General features: G+C 37.2%; 1 protein-coding gene across 6 annotated transcripts in view; it reads right to left on the reverse strand.

The window, feature by feature from the left end:
• Positions 1 to 7,417: 7,417 nt before the first annotated feature.
• Positions 7,418 to 26,396, reverse strand: part of VMP1 (vacuole membrane protein 1) — a 97,665-nt gene continuing 78,686 nt past the window's right edge. For all 6 annotated transcript variants that reach the window (XM_072136466.1, XM_072136465.1, XM_072136464.1 and 3 more), the window contains 2 exons: positions 12,302 to 12,404; positions 7,418 to 11,720 (listed from right to left, as the gene is read on the reverse strand). In XM_072136466.1, coding sequence (XP_071992567.1) covers positions 11,577 to 11,720; positions 12,302 to 12,404 — 247 coding nt within the window. In that variant the 3' untranslated portion in view covers positions 7,418 to 11,576. The remainder of the gene's footprint in view (positions 11,721 to 12,301; positions 12,405 to 26,396) is intronic.

Below are 26,396 nucleotides of genomic sequence, written 5' to 3' on the forward strand. Positions count from 1 at the left end.
AGGATCAATCTTAAAAAAAAAAAAAAAAAAAAAAAAAAAAGCTCTATACTTATCTCCGGCTTCTTCTTCCCATAGCTCTGTCTTCTTCTCTTCCTGCCTTAGTGCACACACTATGATGCAGCGGTGTCGCAGCAGTGTGACGTCATAGTGTATGTTTGTGGGCACAAAGAGAAGGAGGTTACTATAGGTTGTTTTTTTTAAATTCAAGGGGATTCTGCTGTGTACATTTCATTAATGGAGGAGAAGCTCTTCTGTGAACATTCTGTAAAGGGGGCTCTGCTGCGGTCAATTCTTCCAAGGGGAGAATTGACCGTTTCTTTAAAGGGGGGCTCTGCTGTGGACACTTCATTAATGAGGTGCGGCTGTTGCTGGACATTTTATTAGAATAGTAGCTGCACCCCCCCCCATGCTTATACTTGAGTCAATTACTTTTCCCAGCTTTTATTTTGATTTTTTTTTAAGGTAAAATTAGGTGCCTTGACTTATACTCGAGTATGTACAATTTTTTTCCCTCATAGTGAAAGGGCCGAAGACAATTGGACATTTTATGTGTGTGGGAGGCTATAGAGAAAGAAGTATTTTACTATCCCCTTTTCTGTAGTGTCCTACAGGAGGGGGCCACAGAAAAGGGGGCATTTTAGACCGGGGGCTGCTGGTTGGGGTTATACATGGGTTATTTGTGGGGCGACCAATTAATTCCAAAGAACCATGGGGTTATCCAACCCAGTCCCTGGAAAAAAATTTGGGGTGCAGCCGAAATAAAATCATAAACATTGTAGGTACTGCCGCATGCCAAAATATCCAATCTATCAAAATATAATAACGGTTATTCCTGGCGTTAACCCCTGTATTGGAAAAAAGAGCTCAAATATCCGAAACGTCAATTTTTTTCCATTTTGGAGCATATAAAATTTTTTTAGAAAAGGTGATCAAACGGTCGTACAGTCCCCAGAATGGTAACAATGTCAGCTCATTCCGCAAAATAATTACACCTCACACAGCTCCATACACTGAAGTATGAAAAAAGTTAATGCAGACTTTTTTTTGTACAGAAGGTTTTAATTTTTTTTAAATGTATTAAAACAAAATAAAACCTTTATAAATTTGGAATTCCCGTGATCCCACCAACAATTTTTTCCACTTCCCAGTACATGGCATGGAATATTAAATACAGTCACTATGAAGTACAATTTGTAGGAAACAAGCCCACACATAGGTATGTATATCTAAAAATAAAAAAGTTAAGGAAACACAAAAATAAAAAGGGCTAAGTGGTGGGTTAACTATACAAATCGTAAAATGGAGCAAGTTTTGTTTCAATTTTAAAATTTGTATGTGAAATGTAGTAAAACTTGGAAAAATAAACCAAAAATAATAAAAGTACCATATATACTCCAGTATAAGACTAGTTTTTCAGCACAAAAAAATGTGCTGAAAACACAAACTCGGCCTATACTCGAGTAAAAAAATATAGGTTTTACCAGGTTTCTATGGTAAAATTAGGGGCCTCGGCTTATACTTGGGTCGACTTATACTCGAGTATATATGGTAAATAAAAAAATATTGGAATACTCAAATATACAGTTCTAGCTTCACATAAAACAGATTGTGGAACAGGGCTCCCTGACTTTTTTTTGTTATTATAAGTCGGCAATAGCCACATATGTCTACGACATCTTCCACAGACGCTCCTCAAAACTCTGGGTAAAATTGGAACTAGAGTTTAATTGTTCACATGTCTTGGTGGAATTTTGGTGGATATCACGTAAATCATTCCCTAACACAGTCCTCTCCCCATTCTTGTCGCTTCTCATTATCATGGCGCAAGTTTGCTTGCACGTCGAGGTTAAAGTACCAGGCCCGTTCACGCAACTCTTGGGTAATTCCGGTATCCCTGGACTTCTTCTGATACCACATACCCCCAACATGCCTCTACCTAGGGATATGCAATGTCATCTCTGACACAGTTATCGGTCCCCAGACCAAAGTGACAACCCTCTAAGATGTTTTATCTTTCAGCTGGCTCCTATACGTTCAGATTTGTTATTACGCCTCCTCATTGGGGATTATCAGCAAACTCAGCCTTCGAGGATCTTTGTTTCTAGGCCTCTGCAACCTTTTCACAAGATTTTCTTGGTCTATGCAATGTTGTACCAAGTGGGGGCAGTGGGCCCATTGCCCAACTACACAAGTCTTTGGAAAAGGGACCTCAACAAATCATTCACCTCTGAACAATGGCAAAAGGCACTGATCAATCTCTTGCCGCCTACAAGAATTAAATTACAAGATAATTACTCAGTGGTATAGAACCCCAAGTGAGTTGTATAAGAGGTTTCCCACATTCCAGACATTTGCTGGCATTGTGGAGAAGGGGTGGGCTCTAAGCTCCATCTGTGGTGGGAGTGCGGACCTGTTCATAATCTCTGACGAGACATTAACGATCTCTACAATAAAGATGGAAGAGCCATATCTTCCCCTGAGTTGGTTCTTCTGTCCATGTACACTGGACCTATTACAAATGACAGGCTTATTGCTCTACTTCATTATGGCCATCCCAAGATCTACCAAGGCCCCTACCAGGCTACAGTGGATAGAAGTGTTGGACTCAATCAGGCACATGGAAGAATTACAGGCTGGTGATGGTAGATTTTAAAAGTTTTACAGGATTTTGTCTAGCCGGCTCAATGACGGGTTGACTGCCGGCGGCAACCTTACCGGGGCGGCTGTACATTACAGGTACATTACAAGGGTCATGGCTGACACCCTTTCCCCCCTCATTCCTTCTCCCAGTTTCCTTTTATACCTCCTTTTTCTTCCCAGACACCACATGTCTCTTCTACAATTGGTTATTGTATGAGCAGGTTGAGGGTTTACCAGGTTTTACTCCACACTTTATTGTTTTGCACAGAGCACTTTACTGTATTGCCACCATCTAGAGGTGACGATAAGGGGTAAGTCTTACCCCTGAGGAAGTCACCAACACGGTATCGATACGCGTGGGGCTTGCTCCACTCCCCATCCAACTATTATTATTGTTATTGCTATTATTATTGTTTGTATCAATAAATGGATTTTTTGGTTATGTGATTCCCTGTACGCATCCAACTTTTTCCTTGTTCTGATTGTTATACTCAAACAACATCCCCACTTCTCAATGTCTTACGTTTTTCTATTGTGCAATATTCAAAAAATATTGGTATACTAGCTATTAAGTACTTAAAGAGGTTTACTGATTGTTAAATGAAAATGGATACAATTTTCCACAATACTGCCTGAAATACAATTTCCTCATGGGTTTCTATATCTCTGCTTTCTGATGTGAAGTAGGAAGCTTCACTTCCTTTGGACAAAAAACAGTTATGTGATGTCACACAGGTGCACTGCTCATTATAACAGACAGTACTTGCACTGCTCATTATAACAGACTCCTAGCATTTCAAAAGCCATAACATACTTTAAGTATGCAATAATGAAGGAACGGGAGGACACTCACCAAAACACAGTTCTCAAATTTCTTCAGGCACATTTTCTTTATTTCATGGCGTGAAATTACATACCAGGGGAGAGATGCATGCAGTACACAGCAAAAAGAGCGACGGCCATTTCGCACGATAAGCAGCTCTTCCAGCTTGCTTGTGATAACATACTTTAACCCATTACCGCCAAAGCCACTTTTCACCATCCTGACCCAGCCCATTTTTCTCAAGTCTGATGTGTCACCATAACTGGTTATAACTTTGTTATGCTTTAAGTGATTTTTAAATAGTTTTCTCTTGACACGTTGTACTTCATGTTAGTTGAAATTTTTTTGTTGTATGTTTATTTATGAAAAAAACGAATATTTGGTGAAAATTTTTAAAAATCTCGATTTTTGAAAGTCAAAATGTTCTGCTTTTTCAGCAGTCATAACAGCAAAAAAAGAACTTGATAGTCAACATTAAACAAATGTCTGCTTTATGTTGACATGGTTTTTATGCATCCTCTCATTTTTGTAAGATGTTATGGGGCTTTGAACTTTTGGTGTAATTTTTCATATTTTCATAAAAAACACAAAATCCTGCTATTGAGTGACCTGCTCAGATTTCAAGTCACTTTCAGAGGTCTAAATAAAAGTAAAACCCCATAAATTACCCATTATAGAAACTACAACCCTTAACATATTTAAAACAACTTTAATGACGTTTGTTACCCCTTTAAAAGTTGTAGAAGGGATAAAACAAAATCGTGTTTAATTTAGAAATTAAAATTTTTTTGGTCTAAATAACAATACCCCATATGTGGTAGTAAACTGCTGTATGGGCACACACCAGGGCATTGAAGGGAAGCTGCGCCATTCAGAGCAGATTGTCCCTTTTTAACGGCTATGCAATCGTAAATTTTTTTGCCAATTTGAACATATCAGGGCTTATTTTCTGCGTTATTAGAGACACTTTACAAATACTCCAGTTTAGTCGGTCATTGGCTTATTGATGAGATTTTATTAACTCTAGAATGTATGCAGAAAAAGAAAATCGTAAATTCTGGTTTCCTTTCTTGTATTTGAATTTTCTTGGGACTGTACACCGTACCATAAAAATAACTTATTATGTTTATTCAATAGATCAACAGGATTGTGGTGATATCTAACTTACCGTATATAGTCGTGTATAAGCCAAGTTTTTCAGCACAAAAAAAAATATGTGCTAAAAAACCTCACCTCGGATTATACTTACAAAAACTTACATACTCACCTTCTGGCTCCCCGGGGCTCCTCTTCTTTCCTCTCTCTGCTGTAACAGCCGGCAGAGCACATGGGCTATTTTTACAATTTTACTGAATAAAAACTAAATTCTGAGAAAATCTCATTTATTTTCATATTGCCATCTTTTTGGAGACATTGGGGCAGATTTATTAAGCTGTCTGATAGAATATTTCTAGTTGCCCATGGCAACCAATCAGAGCTCAGTTTTCATTTTAGCAGTGCTCATGAATATTTTAAAGGGGAGTTGTGTTGAGTGGATCAGAGCTGGTTTAGGGATCATTTTTTACGTGTTGATTTGTCCTTCTTAGTGGTACCATTTTGGCACACAACTTTTTGGATCACTTTTAAGAACATTTTTGTGAAGGTATTTTATGAAAAATGAAAATTTTTGACAAGTTTTTTGGGTTTGGTTTTTACGGCGCTCACCGATCTGAGTTATTGTACAGATCGTTACGGACGTTGCAATGCTAAATATGTGATTTTGTGGTTTTTTTACTTTATATGATATGTATAGGGAATGTTTTTGTTTATGGGACTTTAACACTTTTTATTAAAAAGAATTAATCAAAGTTAATCTTTTTTTTTTCTACAGGTTGGCTTGAACAAGTGATGCTCTGATTGTTTGCTCAAGCTCCTATAACACAGTGTAATACAGAAGACGTCATGCAGCCCCAGGGCACTGGCAGAACCCAGGGCTGCCATAGGAGACACGGACCAACCCCGGTAAGTGCTGGGGAGGTTAAAAGCTCCGAACGCGGGTGCCAGCTTTTACATACAGCTGACACCCGCAGCTCCCGCCATGCAGTACTATTACATCAAATGTCGGGAAGGGGGTTAAAAGGGTATTCCCATTTCAGCAAATAAATGTTATTGTTTGTATAATGAATAGTTATACAATTTTCCAATATCTTATCTGTATGAAATCTTCACTGTTTGCAAGATCTCTTCTTGCTGCCGTGCTATTGAAAGCCTCTGTGCTTCCTTTCTCTGTGGTCACACAGGTGCACAGCTCGTTATAACACATAGCTCTGATTACTCTCTGAAATACTAACGAGCCGTGCACCTGTGTGGCCATCGTCAGATTTCTGTCCACTGGAAGAAAACATAGAAGCTTTAATAGAAAGACAGCAAGCAGAGATCTAGAAAACCGTGAAACATAGATACAGAAAGTATATTGAAAATTGTATAATTTTTTATTATACAAACTATAACATTAATTTGCCAAAATGGTAATACCCCATTAATTTTTATAAATTCCCTGAACTGTATGATGATTTATTTTATGCAGGACAAATTATATTTCTAAGGGGCATTATTTCACTTTCCATGCAATGAGACAGTACTGATATCAGGAGATAGAGGCATTTTTCTCTGAGAATTGTTATTATAAAGTTTCTTCTTGGTACCTGAACTATTCATGTACCCCCAAATGCTTGAAAATAGTCAATCCATGAGGACTAAACCTTTTTTCTACACTTCGTTTTAAGGAGTTGTATAAAGTGTAATTATTTGTGGGACAAGCTCACGTCTTTATGGATACCATTTTGAGGCTTTTGATCACTTTATTCAGATTTTGATGCTTTTCAAAATGGTGACTGGGACATTTTAAACTATATTTTAACTTAACTAGAGTGATTGCTTTGGAATGTTCTGATGCTAGGATAGTTATGAACAAAACGGAAAAACACTAAAAAGTGTATGGGAGCAGCTTACAAAAGGAGTAACTACACAACTCCGATGAAACGTCTGTTTTCGTTGCTCAGGACCCTAAATGAAATTAAATGTGCTGGGCACATATCACACGTCACAAACATTAAAAGTTAAAATGTTATTTTTGTTAATTTTTTTGCCACATCAGGCAAAACCTTGAATCTGGCATCTTCCATCAAAATCCATTATGATAAATCTGGGACACTGACTCATAGATCCAGGCACTGTGACTGTGGTAATCTTCTTATATTTGTTATCCATGCCATCCTTTCTCCTAAAATCAACTTTTATAATTATGCTAATACGTTTGAAGGGCTCTGGGGGTGTTACCAGAGCAGCCCCCTCCTCCCATTATCTTGCTTCAAACAATTAACTCTGTCTCTCTCTGCTCTCCCAGCACTTCCCCCAACACATTAGCACAGGAAGTTTTGGCACACAGTGAGAGTGTTGCACACTGTAACAGCCTGTGCTGCTACAGCACAGAGGGGCTCTTGTATACTATAATTAGTATAATAGATTATAAATATAAGAAGATAAATGGAAGTCACTACCATATTGCAGTAAATTGTGAATATACTGCTTTTCTATGAATGCCTACTGTCTGCCTCTGAGTGCCTTCTGGCTATTGTGGGTTCAACCATAGCTAAATCATGGCAGTTAACAGGAGGTGTGTGCTGCATAAAACAGCAGACACCAGCCCTATATGTAGAGGAAAAGCCTGTGAGCCTGCTCCATATACAATTATATTAACATGGTTGTGTGGTCAGAGTGCTTACTGTGTACATAAAGACCCACTGAAACTACTTGCAAAAGATTATTCATGGAGACTAGCGGAGCCTAAAAATACAATTTATGGCAAACTGAAATATATTCCATGTAAACCTGTGAATATTTGCATATTACATCTATTACTAAAGGATTGGTCAAAAGAATTCATATTAAAAATTGGGAACCAACAATCATAAAAACAGTGTAAAATGTACAAACTTTATTAGATAATGTTTTTGTGATTTTCGGTGCATGTGCTTGGTGCAACTTTCTGCTCTCAACTTGGAAGTGGATACAGGTGGATATGCAATGCTCTGTGGGCTAAATACTCAACCATTGCAACAAACTACTCATAGATTTGTTTCAGTTCACAGAGCATTGACTAGACAAGACTCACTTCTTAGCTGATGAACTACTTAAATTTGTTGCCCCCTGAAAGTAAAACAAAAAGTACTCATTTACTGATCCTAAATGAATATCTTGAAAATAAAGAGGAGCAGAAGTTCAAAGTATATTAGAAAGTTCTAGAAATAATTTATACAGGTACAGGCAGTCCCCAAGTAAAATACAAGATGGGTTCTTTAAGTTTGTTCTTAAGTTGAATTTGTATGCAAGGGTTTTTTTTTTTGCCCCAGTGGCAATTTCAATTTTTTTTTGCTGTAATGGGACCAAGAATTATCAATAAAGCTTCATTACATTACATGACATTACTGAACATTGCAGCCTGGGTCTATAGTAAAGCATCTAGAGAGCTTCACCAAAGGTCACAGCGGGCAGAGGGGTCCGTCTTTAACTAGAGGTCGTCTGTAAGTCGGGTGTGCTTAATTAGCGGAACGCCTGTACTGAGCTTTATTGAAATAAAACTAGTAAAGTAAAACCTTTAAGGTGGTTGTAAGAATCCAAGTATTATTGCTGACACTGACAATGTTATAAAAATAAAAAACAATGGTCATATGGATGAAGTATAGTGGGTGCAGACATAGATGGTTCCTAGATTACTGTGTAGGGTCACATGTCAAATGACTCAAATATAGATTTCTATCATGTTATATGCCCCTATAAAGCATATACAGGCGGTCCCCTACTTAAGAACACTCGACTTACATACAACCCCTAGTTACAAATGGACCTCTGGATGTTGGTAAGTTACTGTACTTTAGCCCTAGGCTACAATAAACAGCTGTAACAGTTATCAAAGGTGTCTGTAATGAAGCTTTATTGTTAACCCTGGTTCTTATGACAACCCAACATTTTTAAGATCCAATTGTCACAGAGACCAAAAATTCTGGCTGGGGTTACAATGATAAAATATACAGTTCCGACTTACATACAAATTCAACTTAAGAACAAACCTACAGACCCTATCTTGTATGTAACCCGGGGACTGCCTGTATAGAGAAATCCTGGATAATCAGAAGGCCATAAAGCTCACTTATAAATTGGCCAGGCAACCTTGAGGAAGAAAGACAAAAATATTAGCACGAAAATGGTCTTGTAGAACATTATATAAAGATGTGGGCTCCATTATCTGGCTCTCTGAATTATTAGATGTCAAGTTCCAGTTAAAGCAGTATTTCACACATAGTACATGGACATTTACATACATATATGTAGGTAAAAAGCATCACTGAGCTGATTCACGTAGGTGAAACATTTTAACCCATTTCATTAACCTTTTAGCAAACATATATTTACTCAAGTTTGATAAAACAAAACTTATATGCATTTCACTGTAATGATCGCCGTGTAGCAAAAAAAAAAAAAGTTCACAACAATGCTGGTCACGTGAAAGACACCAAAATGTCAGACAGCCTACCGACTGTTGTTGCCATGAGATGCAACAGTCAACATCAGTCTGATAAGCTATCCGACAGGATGGTACAGTCATGGAGATGTCACGACGAGAGATGGAGATGCGATGCAGATACAACAGGCAGGGAGACACAGCTGTAGGTTGGACAATGGGTATGACTTGTCAAAAGCATGCACTGTTGGATAAACTATTAACCAAATTAAACAGAGCAAATGCACTGATGATTTTATCTACAACTAATACTACTTCCAATTTGAAATGAAGCATTGGATTTAAGGAACCTGAAAAACAACTCATTAAATAGGTCTTGTTGTGGAAGTTTCTTTTTAAGCTTAACACTGACTTACCGAATACAAGAGTGCAGTGTCCTACACAGAAGACACAAGGAGTAGTGGTAGAATAAGTCAAAGTACAGTAAGGACAGCACATCCCTGTTTGAACTATTGCTGTTTGGAAAGATTCAAAGTCAGTATAAAAAACAAGCATATAAAATGACTGCATTAAAAAGAATGAGTCATAAAACCTATGTTTTACTATTTAACTTCCCTATGTACTTGTGACTTATTCCTTGCTGATAAAGGCTCTGCTCCTTTTACACTGAAATCTGATTGCAAAACGGCCTTATGTGCGTCATGGGTTGTTGACTCATTCAAGTGGAATGTTTGTACTCAGAACATAAGGATCCCAATACAGACTTCAGAAAAGGTTCCAGCCCCAGGCAAATGTAAAAGGGACAGAGGTAGCAGGTTCCAAAAACTACATTATTATTGGTTATAGGTTGAGCAGCTATACAAAATGAGGACCTAAAAAGAAAATTCATAGAGAAGGTTACACTTATAATGCTCAACAAAGTGCTGACTGTTCCATATAAGCTGGATGTAATGACATATGACTCATCCTGTAGAGATTTTCCAGGCCATTATAGGTTCTTCTGCTCTTAAAATGATCAGGTTGTCGCAACCACTGGATACCGAATGATCAAGGATTCATCCCAAATTCTATGAAGAATGGTACATTACATAGCCTTCAGGGCACAGCAGTATCCCAAAGGAATGAATAAAACTGTGTCAGGAGTTAATGCAGCTTCCAATGACTCAGGCTTGGCAGGAAAGCAAGTGGAACCATGAATGTGTTTTCTAGGAAGGCAGCTGTAATATTATTAGGTCAGTACTGAAGACAGTGCCAGAGCTGAATACACACTTCCTTCTTCCTGCTAAGCCAGAATGATTGGGAAATCACAGACAAAAGCTTTTTTTTCTATAGAGGATTACCATGCACGCAATAGACTTTTGCCTAACAGCTACAGGGGTGGAGCAGGCAACGCAATAGAAATATAAAACTAGGCATACATGGCAAAGAATGACAAGAAGACTGAAAGTTGCAATCTGGGCGGGTGAAGAATTGACACAAAAAGTTCTGGAATGATCAAATGTGGCTTTATAAAGATCAGTTTCAACTTTCCATTCTCTCTCTCTCTATATATAATACAAAACAACAAAAACAAAAATTAAATGTTGTCAGTTGTAAAGACCAGGACAGTTACCAACAGCATCCAATGTGGAGACGTCTCAGGGACTAGAACTGAAAACTGTATGAATTACAAACCCCATCTGATAAATTATTGCTTTGAATATGTTGTATTGCTAGACTTTGCTCCATACGGTTTCTGACTTTTCTATGAAACTTTTCCATACAAGTTAATTTCAATAAATTTATGAGTACAGTTGTTGTAGTAACTTTTACTATCCATTACAGTCTTCTGTCCAGATAGGTTTAATAGCCAAAGCAATACTTTATGCAGTGGGGTGATGGTGTTATCAGTTGCTTATTTAGAAGCCCCTCCACACAGTTTACGATAGACTTTTGAGATGACATCTGACAGAAGGAGAACAGGTATACATGAAATAAAGAAGTAGTAGTCAAGAGTCCTTCAGTCTGTTAGCACAATGCACAGCAATGCACCAATCTTTCCAACACTACTAGGTATGAGAGACATTAGTTGGTTATCCAGTTCTAGGAGACACGGGTATACACCAGGACTCCACACCAACTTCTAGAGTCCATAAGGTAATGCTCTGCAGAACCTTGGCCCATTCCACTACATGAGAGCTAAGAAAGAGGTTCCCATGGCTGCTCAGTCACTGTTGAACCACAATTCTTTGCATATGCTGCCACCCAAAGGTTGGTAAATCATGCAAAGATTTGTAAACCTCCAATAGCTGTGCCCCAAATCCCAGTTACAGAATGAAGAGAAACAAAAAGTAATTATTTACCATAAGAAGGTGGAGAATAGTAGATACTTTACCTTACTCTGCCACACAGATATGACTTATCCACATAAACTGTTAACATTTTATATTATGGAAAAAAAAAATGAGAAAAAATAATAATTTAATACAATTTTGAAAAAACAAAAATTGTTTTAAAAATGTCCAAAGTTTAATTTGCCAATTTAACGGTTTAATCAGGTCAATTGAGGTTCTGCTTAGTAGCATTATGTCTTTTTTTTTATCACCCTCCCAGTTAATCCCAGAGGGCATCCCCTCATTTAGTCTTCTCAACAGATAACTTTTTCTGTTGGACACGCTTAGCGTAGCTCTGTGCCATGGAGTTGATGATGGAAAGAACAAAATAGATCACCATCACGATGACCAGCTTCTCAAATGCCCAGGATAACCAGTTTTCACTCTGCAGGGCAAAAGCACAAGGTAAAGTCGTTACATTACAAGTGTCACAGATAGTATAACTTTCTAGTGTAGTTGGTATATTTCTTGAAAGGCTTGTAGTAAGAAAGCTTTATTTGGCCAGCAGAGGGCAGTATTTCATTCATGAAAATAAAGTAAAGTGTCAGATTCCCTGTTCTGTCAATGTATAGAAACAGGAAAAAATATCCATTATATACAGTCTACCACTAAGAACAGGTTAAAGTGTATATGTACGTATATATGTGTGTGTTTATATAAAATGGTAAATGAACAAACTTTCTATACATACTGCAATATACAGATAATGTCTTTGCAAGTTCATGTTTGTAAAAATGCATGAATGATATATACATAAAAAGTAATATGCTGAAAGCATTAACAGAATTCTGTAATGTTCTAGGAAACAAAAAAAAATCTTTTTTCTTATGATTTCACACAACTGTTATGTCTATGAGCTTATATCTCATAATAAAATGAAGAACTAAGTGAATTATTAATGAAACCATTACATATTAGGAAAATATGTTATTAAAGGTCTTTCACATGGGAAAAATCTACACGTACCTGGGGTGTTCCTGCTTCTGTTTTATGATGAAGTTTTTTCCTCTGAGCTTCCAGGTATTCTTGGAAAGGTTTTTGTAATGAAGGTCCAATACTTGGAACAATTCTATATCCATGTCAGGTGCAGTCAGAGGATGTATGGGGAAAAGAAACCAAAAGAAAGAAAAATAGAGAAATGGTTAACATGATTCTTACTTACCCAGTGAGAAAAAGATTGGTGCCCTGGTATAAGGTGGGCATGGTGCACCATAAGCAATGTTCGTCCCTCCTGGTAAGATAGGGAGGCACTTGGCTGTGTGATGTGCACTGGTGCAGTGCAGAAAATGAAATGAATGACTTCTGAGAACTCCCACATTTATCACCAGCGGTTCCTGTAAGAACTGGTTTGAACCGATTAATAAGGAAATGAGTGGTGCTTGTGTCATCCTCACTTGAAACAGAAACTGCCCACCCTTCTCCAGTCTCGCCCCTTTGTTCAGGAAGGCGTAGCTTTCTTTAAAGAAGAAGGGAAAAAATGATATCCTAACCCTTTACCGTCCTGACTGAGCTGTGTACAGTGCTAAGCTCTCTGCTGTGACTCTCCTGGCACCAGAAGGGTTACACATAGTGTATGCGTCATGGTATTGCAAAATAATGGATTAGCAAGCTGAAAAAGGACCTCCCTGCTGGTCAGAAGTCAGAGATTACAAAAAAATAAATTAAGAAGAAATAAAGGAGCTAAAGTATTCTGGATCTTGGGCACAATTATAGTATATAATTACTTGCACAACGTTCCAAAGCCATTGAATGGCTGATTTCATAGTCAGTGTAACCAGGTAATACTTCATTTGTGTAATGGTCAGTAATGATTTTGTGTATGGTCGATATCTACAGTACAGACTAACCTATGCTATAGGAAAGGGATTCCCAATAGGGCAATTACATTAAGGTGTACAAGATAAATACATTATCAGCTCTTAATGTAAGTCTCCATATATATATATATATATATATATATATATATATATATATATATATATATATATATATATATATATATATTTTTTTTTATAATTTTGTTTTTATTGGCGCCAAAAGTACAAATGAAGAAGAAAGGAACAGAATGTTTTTCTGTATGTAATAAAATAAATACACACACTCATATACATGTATGTATGTACATGCATATGTTTCAGTATTATGTTACAAAGCACAGATATTGGTGTGGGCCTTGAAGAGTATTGTTCTCATAACATAAATGAGAAGCTATCCATTTGTAACATATTTAGAATTCATAGAAATTTGTAGAATATATACATGACAGAACTATAGGGGAATCCTTAGACATATATATATTCATTCTAGAACTGGAAAAAAGCAAGAAAATTGGAGCAGCGCTTGTGTAGGTCTTCAAATGCGGCTGATCCAGACGCATCAAAAGTTCACAGAAAAATATAGTAGCGAAGCAGCACTCCTTAAAAAAGTATTTATTTATTCCACCATAATAAAAAAGCGACATTTCTCCCTCTCTATGAAGGCATTATCATAGAAAGGGCGAAACGTCGCTTTTTTAGTATGGTGGAATAAAGAAATACTTTTTTAAGGAGTGCTGCTTCGCTACTATACTACTACTATACTACTACTTTCAGTTTTAAAACACCAAAACTACAGTGTGTGGCACAAATAATAGCACATAAAACGGGCCACCACCTTTTTAACATAAAACACACAACGAAGCACCATAAAAAATTACATATAGAAATGAAATTCTTTTACATTTATGTACTTAAAAAGGGGAACATAGAGTTCATTGCATAAAATAGGAATAAATGATGGAACAAGTGCAATTGCAACTGCATGCATTTACCAAAGGTGGACCAAAGACATGAATATCTGAATATAAAAAGACAATCTGAAAGGGTGAAATTAAAAGTAAATGAAACTTATATGAAAATAAGCACAAGAATTACTCGTCACAGATAAATTATGCATTCTAAATAAGACTTTGTATTTTTCTATTTACCGTAAATTATTCTATTCTAGTATGACAAAGAAGTGATACAAAGCTTGTAGCAGAAGTGTGAATCATGGTCGAAGGATGGAATTGATCATCTTAGTAAGTTAAGAAATCCCTGAAATGACTTTTCGGGTCATTACTCAGAACAGTATGAGCAAGATACTAATGCTGAGAGGCAATGTGGGAATACCAGTCGGTGCTTGATTATTAAGGTAAATGTTTTTTATTTCTTCTGTACAGGAGACTAAAATTTCATCATTTAAATATTTGTAATCACTATTCGGAAAACACTGGGACACGGTTGTATGTAACATGCATATAAATAGCTTTTTGTCTTATATGTCGTACACCTTTCGACTTACTAATAACCTTGCTTCACTAGGAGATGCCGATTTAATTTTATTTCAGAAAAGATTAGTTTTTTTTCTTATGCTTTAAACATTCAACATTGTTTCATGATTGTTTTATGCCTAGTCAAATGCAAGATAGATACCTCAATTAGGAACAAAGACGCTACTGAATAAAATATCACAATAATACATCATTGGTAATAGCAAAAAAAGATTATACTTTTGATAATATCTCCACCATTCATCCAGGGAGCTATACAAATTATGTCTATACACAAACCTTCGTATGGCTCCTGTTTTACAGATGCTAATAACAAGAATACTACTCCTCTAATGGGAGGCACATACTTTATTATCTTTTACTTTTATAGAGCTCCAACGTGTTCCTGATGCTTTACTACCTGTAGTAAATACTTATTCCAAAAGTGGGTTGTAAAGTGAAAGTGTAATTCACACATTTATGCTGAGGTTAAAAAGGTTTTCTACAGTGCGAGCCCTTGGCTTTTGCAGGAAACCCCAATGTGAAGGTGTCTACGCAATGGAAACAACTAGAGCTAACATGGAAATACATGAAACCCGGTTATTCTCGACTTTCTGAAAGCCATTGCTTCTAAGAAGCAATATTAAATGTTATCCTCCATAAATTATGGTGTGAACAGATATAAAGCAAGTAGTGGTAGTATAGTGTACAGGTTGCTGAAAAGTGAAAGAGGAACTTTGTGTGGTCCTTGACAATAGCGGATGTGTAGCATGGTATATTCTTTATGCTCTAAGCCACAGATTTAAGATTATTTTGTGAAAATATATTTCTCTATATATGACATAACTAATTCATCTGGACAGACTTGAAATAAGGATAATAATTAATGCTAGGAAACTGAAATTTCTATGGCTGCTTTGGACACCAACAATATATTGTATATTAAATGTTATTAATAAGCCCAATTTACTATAGAGGAGACAAAATTTAGAGGAGATTTAGAGGAGGATGTATTCTGCATAAAGTCTGAAATAAATTGGTTAAATGGATAAGCAATCTGTATAATATCTTGATATGTAAACCTGAGCTCTCTATGTAAGCCACGCTTTATCTTACCATTATTAATAGAAAGCTTATTAATAGATACACATGCACAGTCTTATCAGATTTGGTAATGGTTGTGGCATGTATATAGACATTTATATAGGGCATTATTCAGAACAAGAAAATGTCAGCAAAAGAAGCAAACCAAACGCAGTGCATTAATGAAAATACAAGATCCTGAAATGTATTTCTATATGATTCTTAATATGTATGTTTCCCTATATCTAACAAGTATTGTATAGAAGATGTTCTCTCAAATCACAACCGTAAATAGTTGGGTACCATATATTACCCTCTCATTATAGTTAGTTCTTCTAATGACAGAATTGTGGTGTGGAATAACTTTTTAGTGTAGATGACTAATTTACATACTTAATGTACTGTGTAGTCAATAAGTAAATCCAAACCCTTACTGTGAATATTCTAAAAACGATAGATCAAGTAGATCAAGTGCTCGCTCCTTTATAATGTATATGAAAAGTGGAGCTCACTCTACATAAAACTCATATTCCAAAGAATTATATTGGCGTCCTAGATTAATAATACAAAAACCAATAGATAAAGCATTCAATGTTTTGTATGTAGTCACTGGCTTACATGTAGGAGTGCATGTTTTTCATTCTGATACAGCATCCAGCATTAAAACAGTACCATGAAAAGTATACTCTCCATTCTTCTTCTAAAAGTTTATAGGAAAATTAAAACTATGAGTGATAACGTGACTGAAAAAAATTTAGTGAAGATGCAGGCATATCATTTAGATCAATATTTTTTAAAAAAATGTACAGGCTGAAATGACAGAATGAGGGGGAATAATTACCTCTGCTGTTTCCGACTGTGGTGTTACACCATAATAGATTAGTGTGGCACACAGAGCAATTTATTTGGAGCGAGGCAGTACTATATGTACATTTAAAAAAAATTATTATATTATATATGTATATATAAGTTTTTTTAAGATTTAGTTTGTGGAGTTTCCATTGGAATTGGGTCTGTAAGCTGTATTAGATTACTCAAAGGAATTGCCAAATATGCAATGATTGTACTTATATTAAAAAAAAAATAAAAAAAACTAAATATGTAAAAAGTAAACATGAGCCTTGTGTACTAGGGGAGCAGGGTACCAGGGATTACAATGTTACATCTACAGATCATACATACTAAAGCAAGTTAAAAAACAGATATTTTGCATACATGTCATGGTTTCTAAAATCTGACAGTGTACACCAATAACGCTTATTTTAAATTTCTTAAACAGACATAAAAATTAGGAAAATATATTATTATGTAGGATCTTACACCACTGTTTTTGTTTGGAGCAACTAGTTATAAATTTTTTCCAGAAAGGTCATAATTCTGGAGTCACATGATAAATAAGGTAAGATAACAGAAGTAAAAAGTTGCAAACCTGACGTAAATTAGTAGATGTGAAAATTGTAAGATAATTTGAATACAGAAAACTGATAAAGCTGCAATGATACATCCCCCATCTACATACATGCAGGAAAATACAGCTGCTTAGCTCAATGATATCATTTTAAGACATTAAAGGGGTTTAGAGGAATCATTATTTATCATCAGATAATAGATGTCCAATACTTTTGGGCTCCCTCCAATCGTGAGAACAAGGGTCCTAGGTTTTATTTTTCTGTAACATATTCCTATCAGTAATGAGGAGTTTCAATGGAGTGGTGATGCCTCTCCATTTACAGTCTATTGGAGTCACAAAGAAAATTAAGCAAAGTTAAGTATCCTTACATCAGTCCCATAGACTGAATGGGGTTGCATTGTGTGGGATTGATTTGCCACTTCACTAGTTTCTTACTTATTGCATCTGCGCTGTAAGGAGCAACGGAGTACATGGGAATCCTGATATTTGAATTAGTTCTAAAGAACTGGGTATTACATAATTATCTTTCCTGTGAACTGGTGACAAATGTTAATCCTGGGAAAACCTTAAGAACAATGCGAATGTAGATTTGGGAGTGTTTACTTATTATATTTATGAGATAATTTTTTCTAAAATAGTAACAAATGTTTATATTGTTTTGGGTGAGAATTTTGCAATAAAGGCACAATATAAAAACTACGCAATGAGTCCCCGCCTTCCTTTCTTTCCTTGTTGTGGTGTGCTTCACACTAAAACTTTGTACATGCAGTTTCCCAACGTTACAAATTCTAAATAAACTGGGATTGGAAAGTGAGTGACTATGAAGAAGCAGAAGATACTCATTATCAGGCGATCTATGTGAATACGTGAACTTTGGAACTGTTTTTTTCGTTTCCTTTCCAAGCTGTGATCTCAGCAGCACCAACGGTTAGTATTTTAATGACTTGTCATTTCCTGCTCTGATAAAGATTCTCATGTTATTTTACCAACCATTTCCTTGAGGCTGTACCAATAGCAGGATGCCATCATGAATGACTCAGAATGGACCTCAGACTTCAATAGCCTGACTCACCAAACAAGGCTGAAATACCCTGGAGAGAAACTCGAGCCCCAGGTGCTTCTGGCTTTGAGACAGCTCACATACAGTGCACACTCTCATACCTCCTTTATATACATGTTATGAGCATAGTTTGTGTATTTGGTAAGAGCAAGGTGGTGAATAAAGAGTTTAGAGAATTTTAGGTAGTGAGTTGGTGCGCCAAACAATAAAATTGTGTGTGTTCAAAATAAAATGTTCAAAGTCAAATGTGTACTTCTACTTAAAGGAGTTGCTCAATAGGGGGAAAACACCAGGAAACTGTTTACTTGTATTTATCAAGGAGAGATCGTTATAAATGCCAATTTTACTTGCTTAAGAAAAGAAAGAGGGTGTGGGGAGGAATGAGCACAAAACGATTTACACACCCATACAGTGAATTAGGTGAGCTCACAAACTAGTGTAAATGTGTACATTATTTATAGATTTAGGTATACACATTTTGTGGATAAACAATGATGGGCCTTAGGGAGCAATAGGCCATGACAAAAGATGTCCATGACAACTGAACCTTGCAAAACCTACAAATAATTTAGGTACAAGTGTCTAAAAAATGTTAACATTCAGTATAACCCACAATGTTACATATCGTGTAGCACTACACTGTCAAAATCAAGCACTTATAGATCCCAGCACAGTGACTGTGGTAACCTTCTTATATTTGTTGCCCATGGCCTCCTCCATTCAAAAATCAACTTTTAAAATTTAGCTAATGAGCCAGAAGGGCTAGGGGCCTTACCAGAGCCCCTCTGTGCTGGATCTTACTAGGCTGTCAACGTGTTCAAAGAGCACTTCCCCCTTCCCACTTTGTGGTGTAACGGACTTTGCTGCAGTGAGATAACATAACAACAGACAGAGCGAGGGGGTAAGTGCTCACAGCAGAACAGACTGTGGGAGCACAGAAGGGCTCTGGTAACGCCCCTTCAGGCTCATAATTATAAAAGTGGATTTCAGAGGGAAGGAAGCCATGGATAACAAATATAAGATTAGCACAGTCACAGTGACTGGATCTATGACTAAGTGTCCCTGATTTATCATGATTGATGGCAGATTTCCTTTAAAGGAAATTGTTCAGTCCTGGATAACAGTTTATTCATTCCCATCTGCATGTTGTTAGTGGCAGCAGCACAGTAAATATGGATGAAATATGGGATGTGTTCTGAAACTGCTGTGCTCTTAGTTCTCTACATTGAGCTGCTCTTCATTATGGTCATTATGTACACATATCTGATCATTATGTACGCTGCTCTGAGTAACTGCTGTAGCAGGCTTCTGGTTGAATACTACAGCAGTCATTTAGATTTGCTCTAGGGGGGAGGGGAGCACAAGAATCCATGTGAAGACATTCCCACAGTGAAGAAGGTACCGTCCTAAAATCCAAATCTATTTTTCACAGTACAGAGTTTCAATTACAACTACATAACATATAAGGATGTATGATGATACAGCAAGCAAGTGACTGATAATTGTTTTTAATTTTTATTTACGATAATGTGGCGATAGAGTATTTGTTTGATGGACAACACTTTCAATGGTTCCGCTTTATTCCAGTAAAGCTTTAATCTACTAGTCGTAAAAGAAATGGACTAAAACACTTGATAAATGTGGTGCAAGATACTTTAGAGTTGTTTATTTTCTTGGTGCAATTTGTGTCAGAATTATGCCGTAAACAAATTGATAAATCTGTCTAATTTGGAAGAGGGTAGTAAGAGCTAAAAATTATTTTTAAACCAACTACACAGAAACAGCCAGAAACATCATGAAATGGCACATATGTTCCATGTAAAGTCAAGCAGATTTTTATAATCATCAATTGTTTGATAAGGATATTTTATCAGACAGTAAATAGCACATAAAGGTATCAGGGCGACCTTCTTCATGAATACGCAGGTATGACACAAAGCAGTGGTTACACAGTACACCTTTTATGCTCTACTGATTTCTGATGTCAGGCAAAAACGGAAAATTGCATTTTCATTGTTTTCCCACAGCAAATATCTGAATATCATAGAAGTGGAGTTTTGTTAGATTGTTACATGCATAGATATATAATCTACCTGACATTTCCAAAGTTGTGCCTTAAGGAAATAAATAACCTTTAAGAGCTCATTAAACCATCAGAACATGTCACTTACAAACAATTGTACAGATGGTTCTAACAAGGGGTATTATTTTTTTTTGAAGAAGGACGTGCCAAATAAAGGCATCGATTGTGTACCAGGTGTGCTCTTGAATGCAAACGCTTCACTGCATTAATATGATGTTGTACCCTATGGAAATGCTGACAGCCGTTTACCTGGAAACTTTTTTAAGTTTAAATTGATGCTACTCGGGTTATGTAGTGAGACATTTTAATACAAAAGGTTTATACAATTAGTTTCAGTCTTAATGACCAACAAGATCATTAGCTCGACCTCATCACCTCCATAGTCCTGTCTGGAGGAAGTGCATTATTTGTCCCAGCACGTCTTGAAATTCTCAGTATTGTGCAATACAAACTCAGAATACACGATCTTGACAGTACTGCTTACGTCTGTAAGAGCACTTATTGTAATAAAGCAGCTTTTATTATTCATCCCATTATGCAGGAAGTTAAAAAAAAATAGTTTTTGTTTTGCTACAAAGAAATAGCTTATTTTCCACCCCAAAGAAAATCTAGGTTATATTTGCACTCTCTTTAAATGTTTAGGTTTAGAGAATATAGATCAGTCTAATAGAGCGTGACTGATACTGGATCATAAATCTGGTGAAACGTTAAAAAGTCTAGTATCATTTTAGACTACTAATTAATTTTCTTCATGTACTTCAAAATACAGACTGTCCCCTACTTACAGACGCCCCCTAGTAACAGATGGACACCTCTGCCTACTGTAACCTCTGTTGAAGCTCTCCGAATGCTTTACTATAGCCTCAGACTGCAATGATGAGCTTTAAGGTATCTATAATGAAACTTTATTTAATTCTTGTTCTCATTATAGCAAAAAACTTTGAAAATCCAATTGTCACTGGGGCAAAAATTTTTTTTGTCAGGAACTACAATTATAAAATATACAGTTTCGACTTGCATGCAAATTCAACTTAAGAACAAACCTATGGAACCTATCTTGTACATAACCCGAGGACTGCCTGTATAACAATGCAATATGGCTTCATATCACCACAATCGTCTATAAGTACCAGTGGTTGTCTGGTAATACAAGAGTTGTGTATTGTCAGAATAAAACTATATGATGAAAATGATTTAAGAAACTTAAAGTGCCCCCAGAAACCTATATCAATGAAGGGGAGAATACCAACCTGCCTTGTACACATGCCATGCAGGGGAACTAGCAGACTATGCAGTAGATGTACTTCAGTTGTAAGAGCAGCATGAAGGCTCATAAATCACATCATTAGCTGCTGTGATTTCCCAATAAAACAACACATGCCCTTCCCGGGAAAAACAGTACAATGAAAGTGTAGTTTCTGGAAGGAGCTACTAACAGGAGCATTAAAAGTCGAATAGGAAAACACTAAATATCTATTTTTACAGCAGCTACTGGAATGGCAACCAACTATTTGTCCAGTGTTTATTTTATAAATTTCTTGGGCAGCTCTGATCCCCTTTCCAGTTAGTTTACCTCTAATTACTGGAAAGAAAGCAAAAATGATACTATCCTGGTCTATCTGGCTTTGCTGATGTCATCAGGACACAATGGGAAAATTCATGCCCACATGAGTCAGCAACAGAAGCCAAAGCTATACCAAATGCATGGTAATAGTAATTATGTTCAGGAACAATAATAAAGATTTCCTATGTTTCATTCACAAGCATAAACTTAAGTATTGACTTTACTTTGCTTTCATTTCTAAACATTCCCAAAAGAAATATTTTTTTTTTCTTATGTGCTAATATTTCTTTAGTACGAAGAATATTACTAAATTGGAAGATTAAAAGAAGCGATCATATGACTATTGTGTATAGTATGCCCTTAGAGATCTATAGCCATATCCTGTCCATAGGGACCAGCTACTGCTTCCCGCCTCAGACACAGTTTAGAACTGAAATTAAGCTGCATTTTCTATTAGAAATCTAAATGTATCAACATAACTAGAACAATATAGAATGGCTTTAAAACTCCATCTTTTGCTTCAATGTCAAGGCACCACTGCCTTGACATAACTAGAGTTCACTGGGCACCAGGGCATAATTCCTAACGAGGGCGCCCCCACCACCTTAGATGTGAACAGCGCCTTTAGTACTACTACAATCCAATAATTAAATATAGATTTTTATTGTGAGAGGGAGGCAGGTGTAACATACTAGTATGTTACACGTCTGTTACAGGAGTATGGAGGAGGCTCAATAAAAAGTGATCAAGTGGTCATACTGCAAAGAAAACGGGAATTTGTCCCGTAAAAGATGACACCTCGCACAGCAACGTACAATGCAAGTATGAAAGTTATTCACTTCAGAAGATGGTAAAATGAAGATTTTTTTTTTCTGTACAGAAGGCTTTAAACCTATATAAATTTGGTATCTACGCGATTTTACAGACTGAATAAAGGAAACTTGTTATCTGGAGAGCAAAGTAAAAGCTGTATAAACCAAACCCACAAGAAAATGGTGCAAATGCCTTTGTCACATATTACACCACATACATTTTTTTTTTCCTGCTACACAGTATACGGAATGGAATATTATATACAGCCACTAGAAAACAAACCCTCACACAGCTCTGTATATTGAAAATATAAAACGTTATAGATTTTCAAAAGGTGGGGAGTAAAAAAAAAAAAAAAATTCTAAACATACACACAAAAAAGGGCCAAGTCATAAAGGGGTTAAATACACGGGTATCCACTATACATACGGTATATACATACACATATAATACATAGTACATCTAGCCCCACAAAAATTACTGAACATGCACACTGTCCATACATTACTGACCATAGTCAGTGCCCATACATTACTGACCATAGTCAGTGCCCATACATTACTGACCATAGTCAGTGCCCATACAATACTGACCATACTCACTGTCCATACATTATTGACCATACTCACTGCCCATACATTATTGACCATACTCACTGCCCATACGTTATTGACCATAGTCACTGCCCATACATTACTGACCATAGTCACTGCCCATACATTACTGACCATACACACAGTGCATACATTACTGACCATACACACTGTACATACAATACTGACCACACTCAATGTCCATACATTACTGACTATACACACTGACCATACATTACTGACCATAGTCACTGCCTATACATTACTGACCGTACTCACTGTACATTTACACACATTTGTACATATGACATATGCTGTATTACAGATACATGACACTCACACACAAATACACTTACTCTCCTTTTTAGATGACTGACAGATGCCTGGTCTCAGTTCACACTGCATGGAGCCGGGGAACACGCTGTGCCTGCATGGACCTACAGGCCTCCCGCAGGCAGCCCGGGGATGACCTGGGGCTGGGGGCGGGGCCTCCGAGTTGTGCATAGGAAAGATGCTTTGTGCACAGCAGTAAGGTGTGAGTGTCAGGCAGAGGGGCCTGCGGCTGCAAAAGCTCATTCACGTGTGTCCTGCACTGGATTTTTCTAAGGTGCGGGTGCAGCACATGGAGGAGCTGCGGGCCCTTCTCCACTAGGGGGCCCGGTCGAAATTGCACCCTCTGCGACCCTTATAGTTACGCCCCTGTGTCAAGGTGTCTATAAAGCCAAGAAATTTGTTACTTTAATTAAATATTGTCTACTTCTGTAAAATCTATAAGAATATATTATTTTTCTTAGCAATTTACAGTATTTAAAAGTAAAATAAAATAAAAAAGTGTCTTTCCGGGTCTCCCCAGCTACTAGCCCCTTCTTCCCTCAATCTCATAGAAGACGTCCTGCTTTCTTCTAAAAGCTTTACAACACCAGTCCATTTGCAGTATTCTCACATGCACTACATGTAACATCAAATATACGGTTATATGGTATTGAAAGACTGTATTCTGGCAATACATGTTTAGGTGGCTTAATATTGCAATAATCCAATTTTTTACATTTGAGTGGTCGGTTTAAATCAATAGCACCACTAGTGTAGATAATTCCATAGGTAGCGCAAGTATCTGAATGAAAGGGCGTGGACTAGTGGAATGTTCTTAGGGGAGCAGCTGACTATGTCCGGTCATTTTGCATCCTCATGTCATGCCACATTCCGAATTATTTGAAGACTGACATTGTTAAGCAACTGAGAAGATGTAAGGATCACAGCTGCTTTCACTGTTGGTTGTGACCGTAAATCATATAATTCATTGATCACTGAAAATACTCTGAAATAGCCTTCTAAAGATCAATATTTTCTGCTTATTTTGTAACCTAACAAGGGATTGTGGTGTTGCTGACTGGCTGTCAGAATCTACACTCTACACCAGTGGTGGTGTACCTATGGCTTGGGTGCCAATGGTGGCACTCAGAGCCCTAACTGTGTCTCCCCAGCACAGAGTTTGCAATACTCAAGACATCCTCCTGCATATTCAGTGCTCTTTTCAAGTGACATAACCCTATCTGCCTGGGACAGCAGGAATAGCAAGGAGATGTGGACTTTGCTAAATTATAAATGGGGCTCCTGCTTCAGGCCCTGTGATTCTTCCTGTTCAGGGGCCCTGGATAGAAGCTATAATGATAATCCAAAATTTTGTTTGTAGTTTGGGCACTTGGCCTCTAAAAGGTTCACTGTCACTTACTGTGTAAATTGTGGCATACAGATATAATTAATTTGGCATAAGGCAGTATAATATATGCAAAATTATTTTTTTCTTGGTGCACTGCAATAATAAATGAGCTACAAGGATCAGATTGTCTGAAAACGGGTCAGTAAGCCATATTAAGTTCCCCTCTCTAATTTCCTATTTATTCTCCTCTGCTCATATAGTGCCATGATATACCACAGTGCTGTACACACTAACGTTTTTTGTTTCCCAACGTTCCTCTCTCCTAGGATCGGCTATATGCGTGACCGAACTACTGCCAGGGCGAGCATACATTAGTGTGAAAGAGGCGTTATAATAATAATTATACTGTAATAATTCACATCATAAGGCTACATTCACACAATGTATGCCCGCCGTACATACATTGGCGCTGCGGAAAGGAGCAGGGGATGAGTGCTGCTCACCCCCGCCCCTCTCCATAGCAATATACCAAATCAACAATTGGCAACTAATGGTGTTATATTCTCTGAGTACCTGAAAGAAATACACATACATTCAGCCAGAACACGCAAACTTCAAGCAGATGTTGGAATCTAGAAACCCCCTTCTGTACTGTGAACTTTTCATAACTGTCACTTGATACATACCGTAATAATTGAATCAATTTTTGTGCTGAAAAAGCCCCACTAGGCTGCTGTGGGCATTTCATCAAAGAGGGGGCGCTGCTGCGGGCATTTCATCAAAGAGTTGGCGCTGCTGCGGGCATTTCATCAAAGAGTTGGCGCTGCTGCGGGCATTTCATCAAAGAGGGGGCGCTGCTGCGGGCATTTCATCAAAGAGGGGGCTCTGCTGCGGGCATTTCATCAAAGAGGGGGCGCTGCTGCGGGCATTTCATCAAAGAGGGGGCGCTGCTGCGGGCATTTCATCAAAGAGGGGGCGCTGCTGCGGGCATTTCATCAATGAGGGGGCGCTGCTGTGGACATTTCATCAATGAGGCGGCTCTGCTGTGGACATTTCATCAATGAGGGGCACTGCTGTGGACATTTCATTTACAAGGGAAGGCTACTGGACATTTTATTAAAATTGTAGTGCCTGCATTTCCTGCCTTAGGCTTATACTAGAGTTAATACCTTTTCTTGTGGTAAAATTAGGAGCTTTGACTAATACTTGGGTCGGTTTATACTCAAGTGTACACAGCTAAATAATAAGCCAGTTTTGTGGGGAAATGTAGTGGTAAGATCTGTAGGGCCAAGGTGTAAACCATGCGGTCCCTTAAATCCTGATCTTATTTTACAATATTGACAGGTGAAGCACAAAATGGTAAAAAAAAATTCACAACCCTTAAAAAACAAAACAAAACAGCCATGGTATGATAAATAGGCCCATAGATTATAAAGTGTGTAGCTAATTCTCAATCCTATTTCCCATTAAATTTAACTACCGTATATACTTGAGTATAAGCCGAC

The sequence above is a fragment of the Engystomops pustulosus genome, chromosome 2 (assembly GCF_040894005.1).
Source record: "Engystomops pustulosus chromosome 2, aEngPut4.maternal, whole genome shotgun sequence".
Lineage (NCBI taxonomy): Eukaryota > Metazoa > Chordata > Amphibia > Anura > Leptodactylidae > Engystomops > Engystomops pustulosus.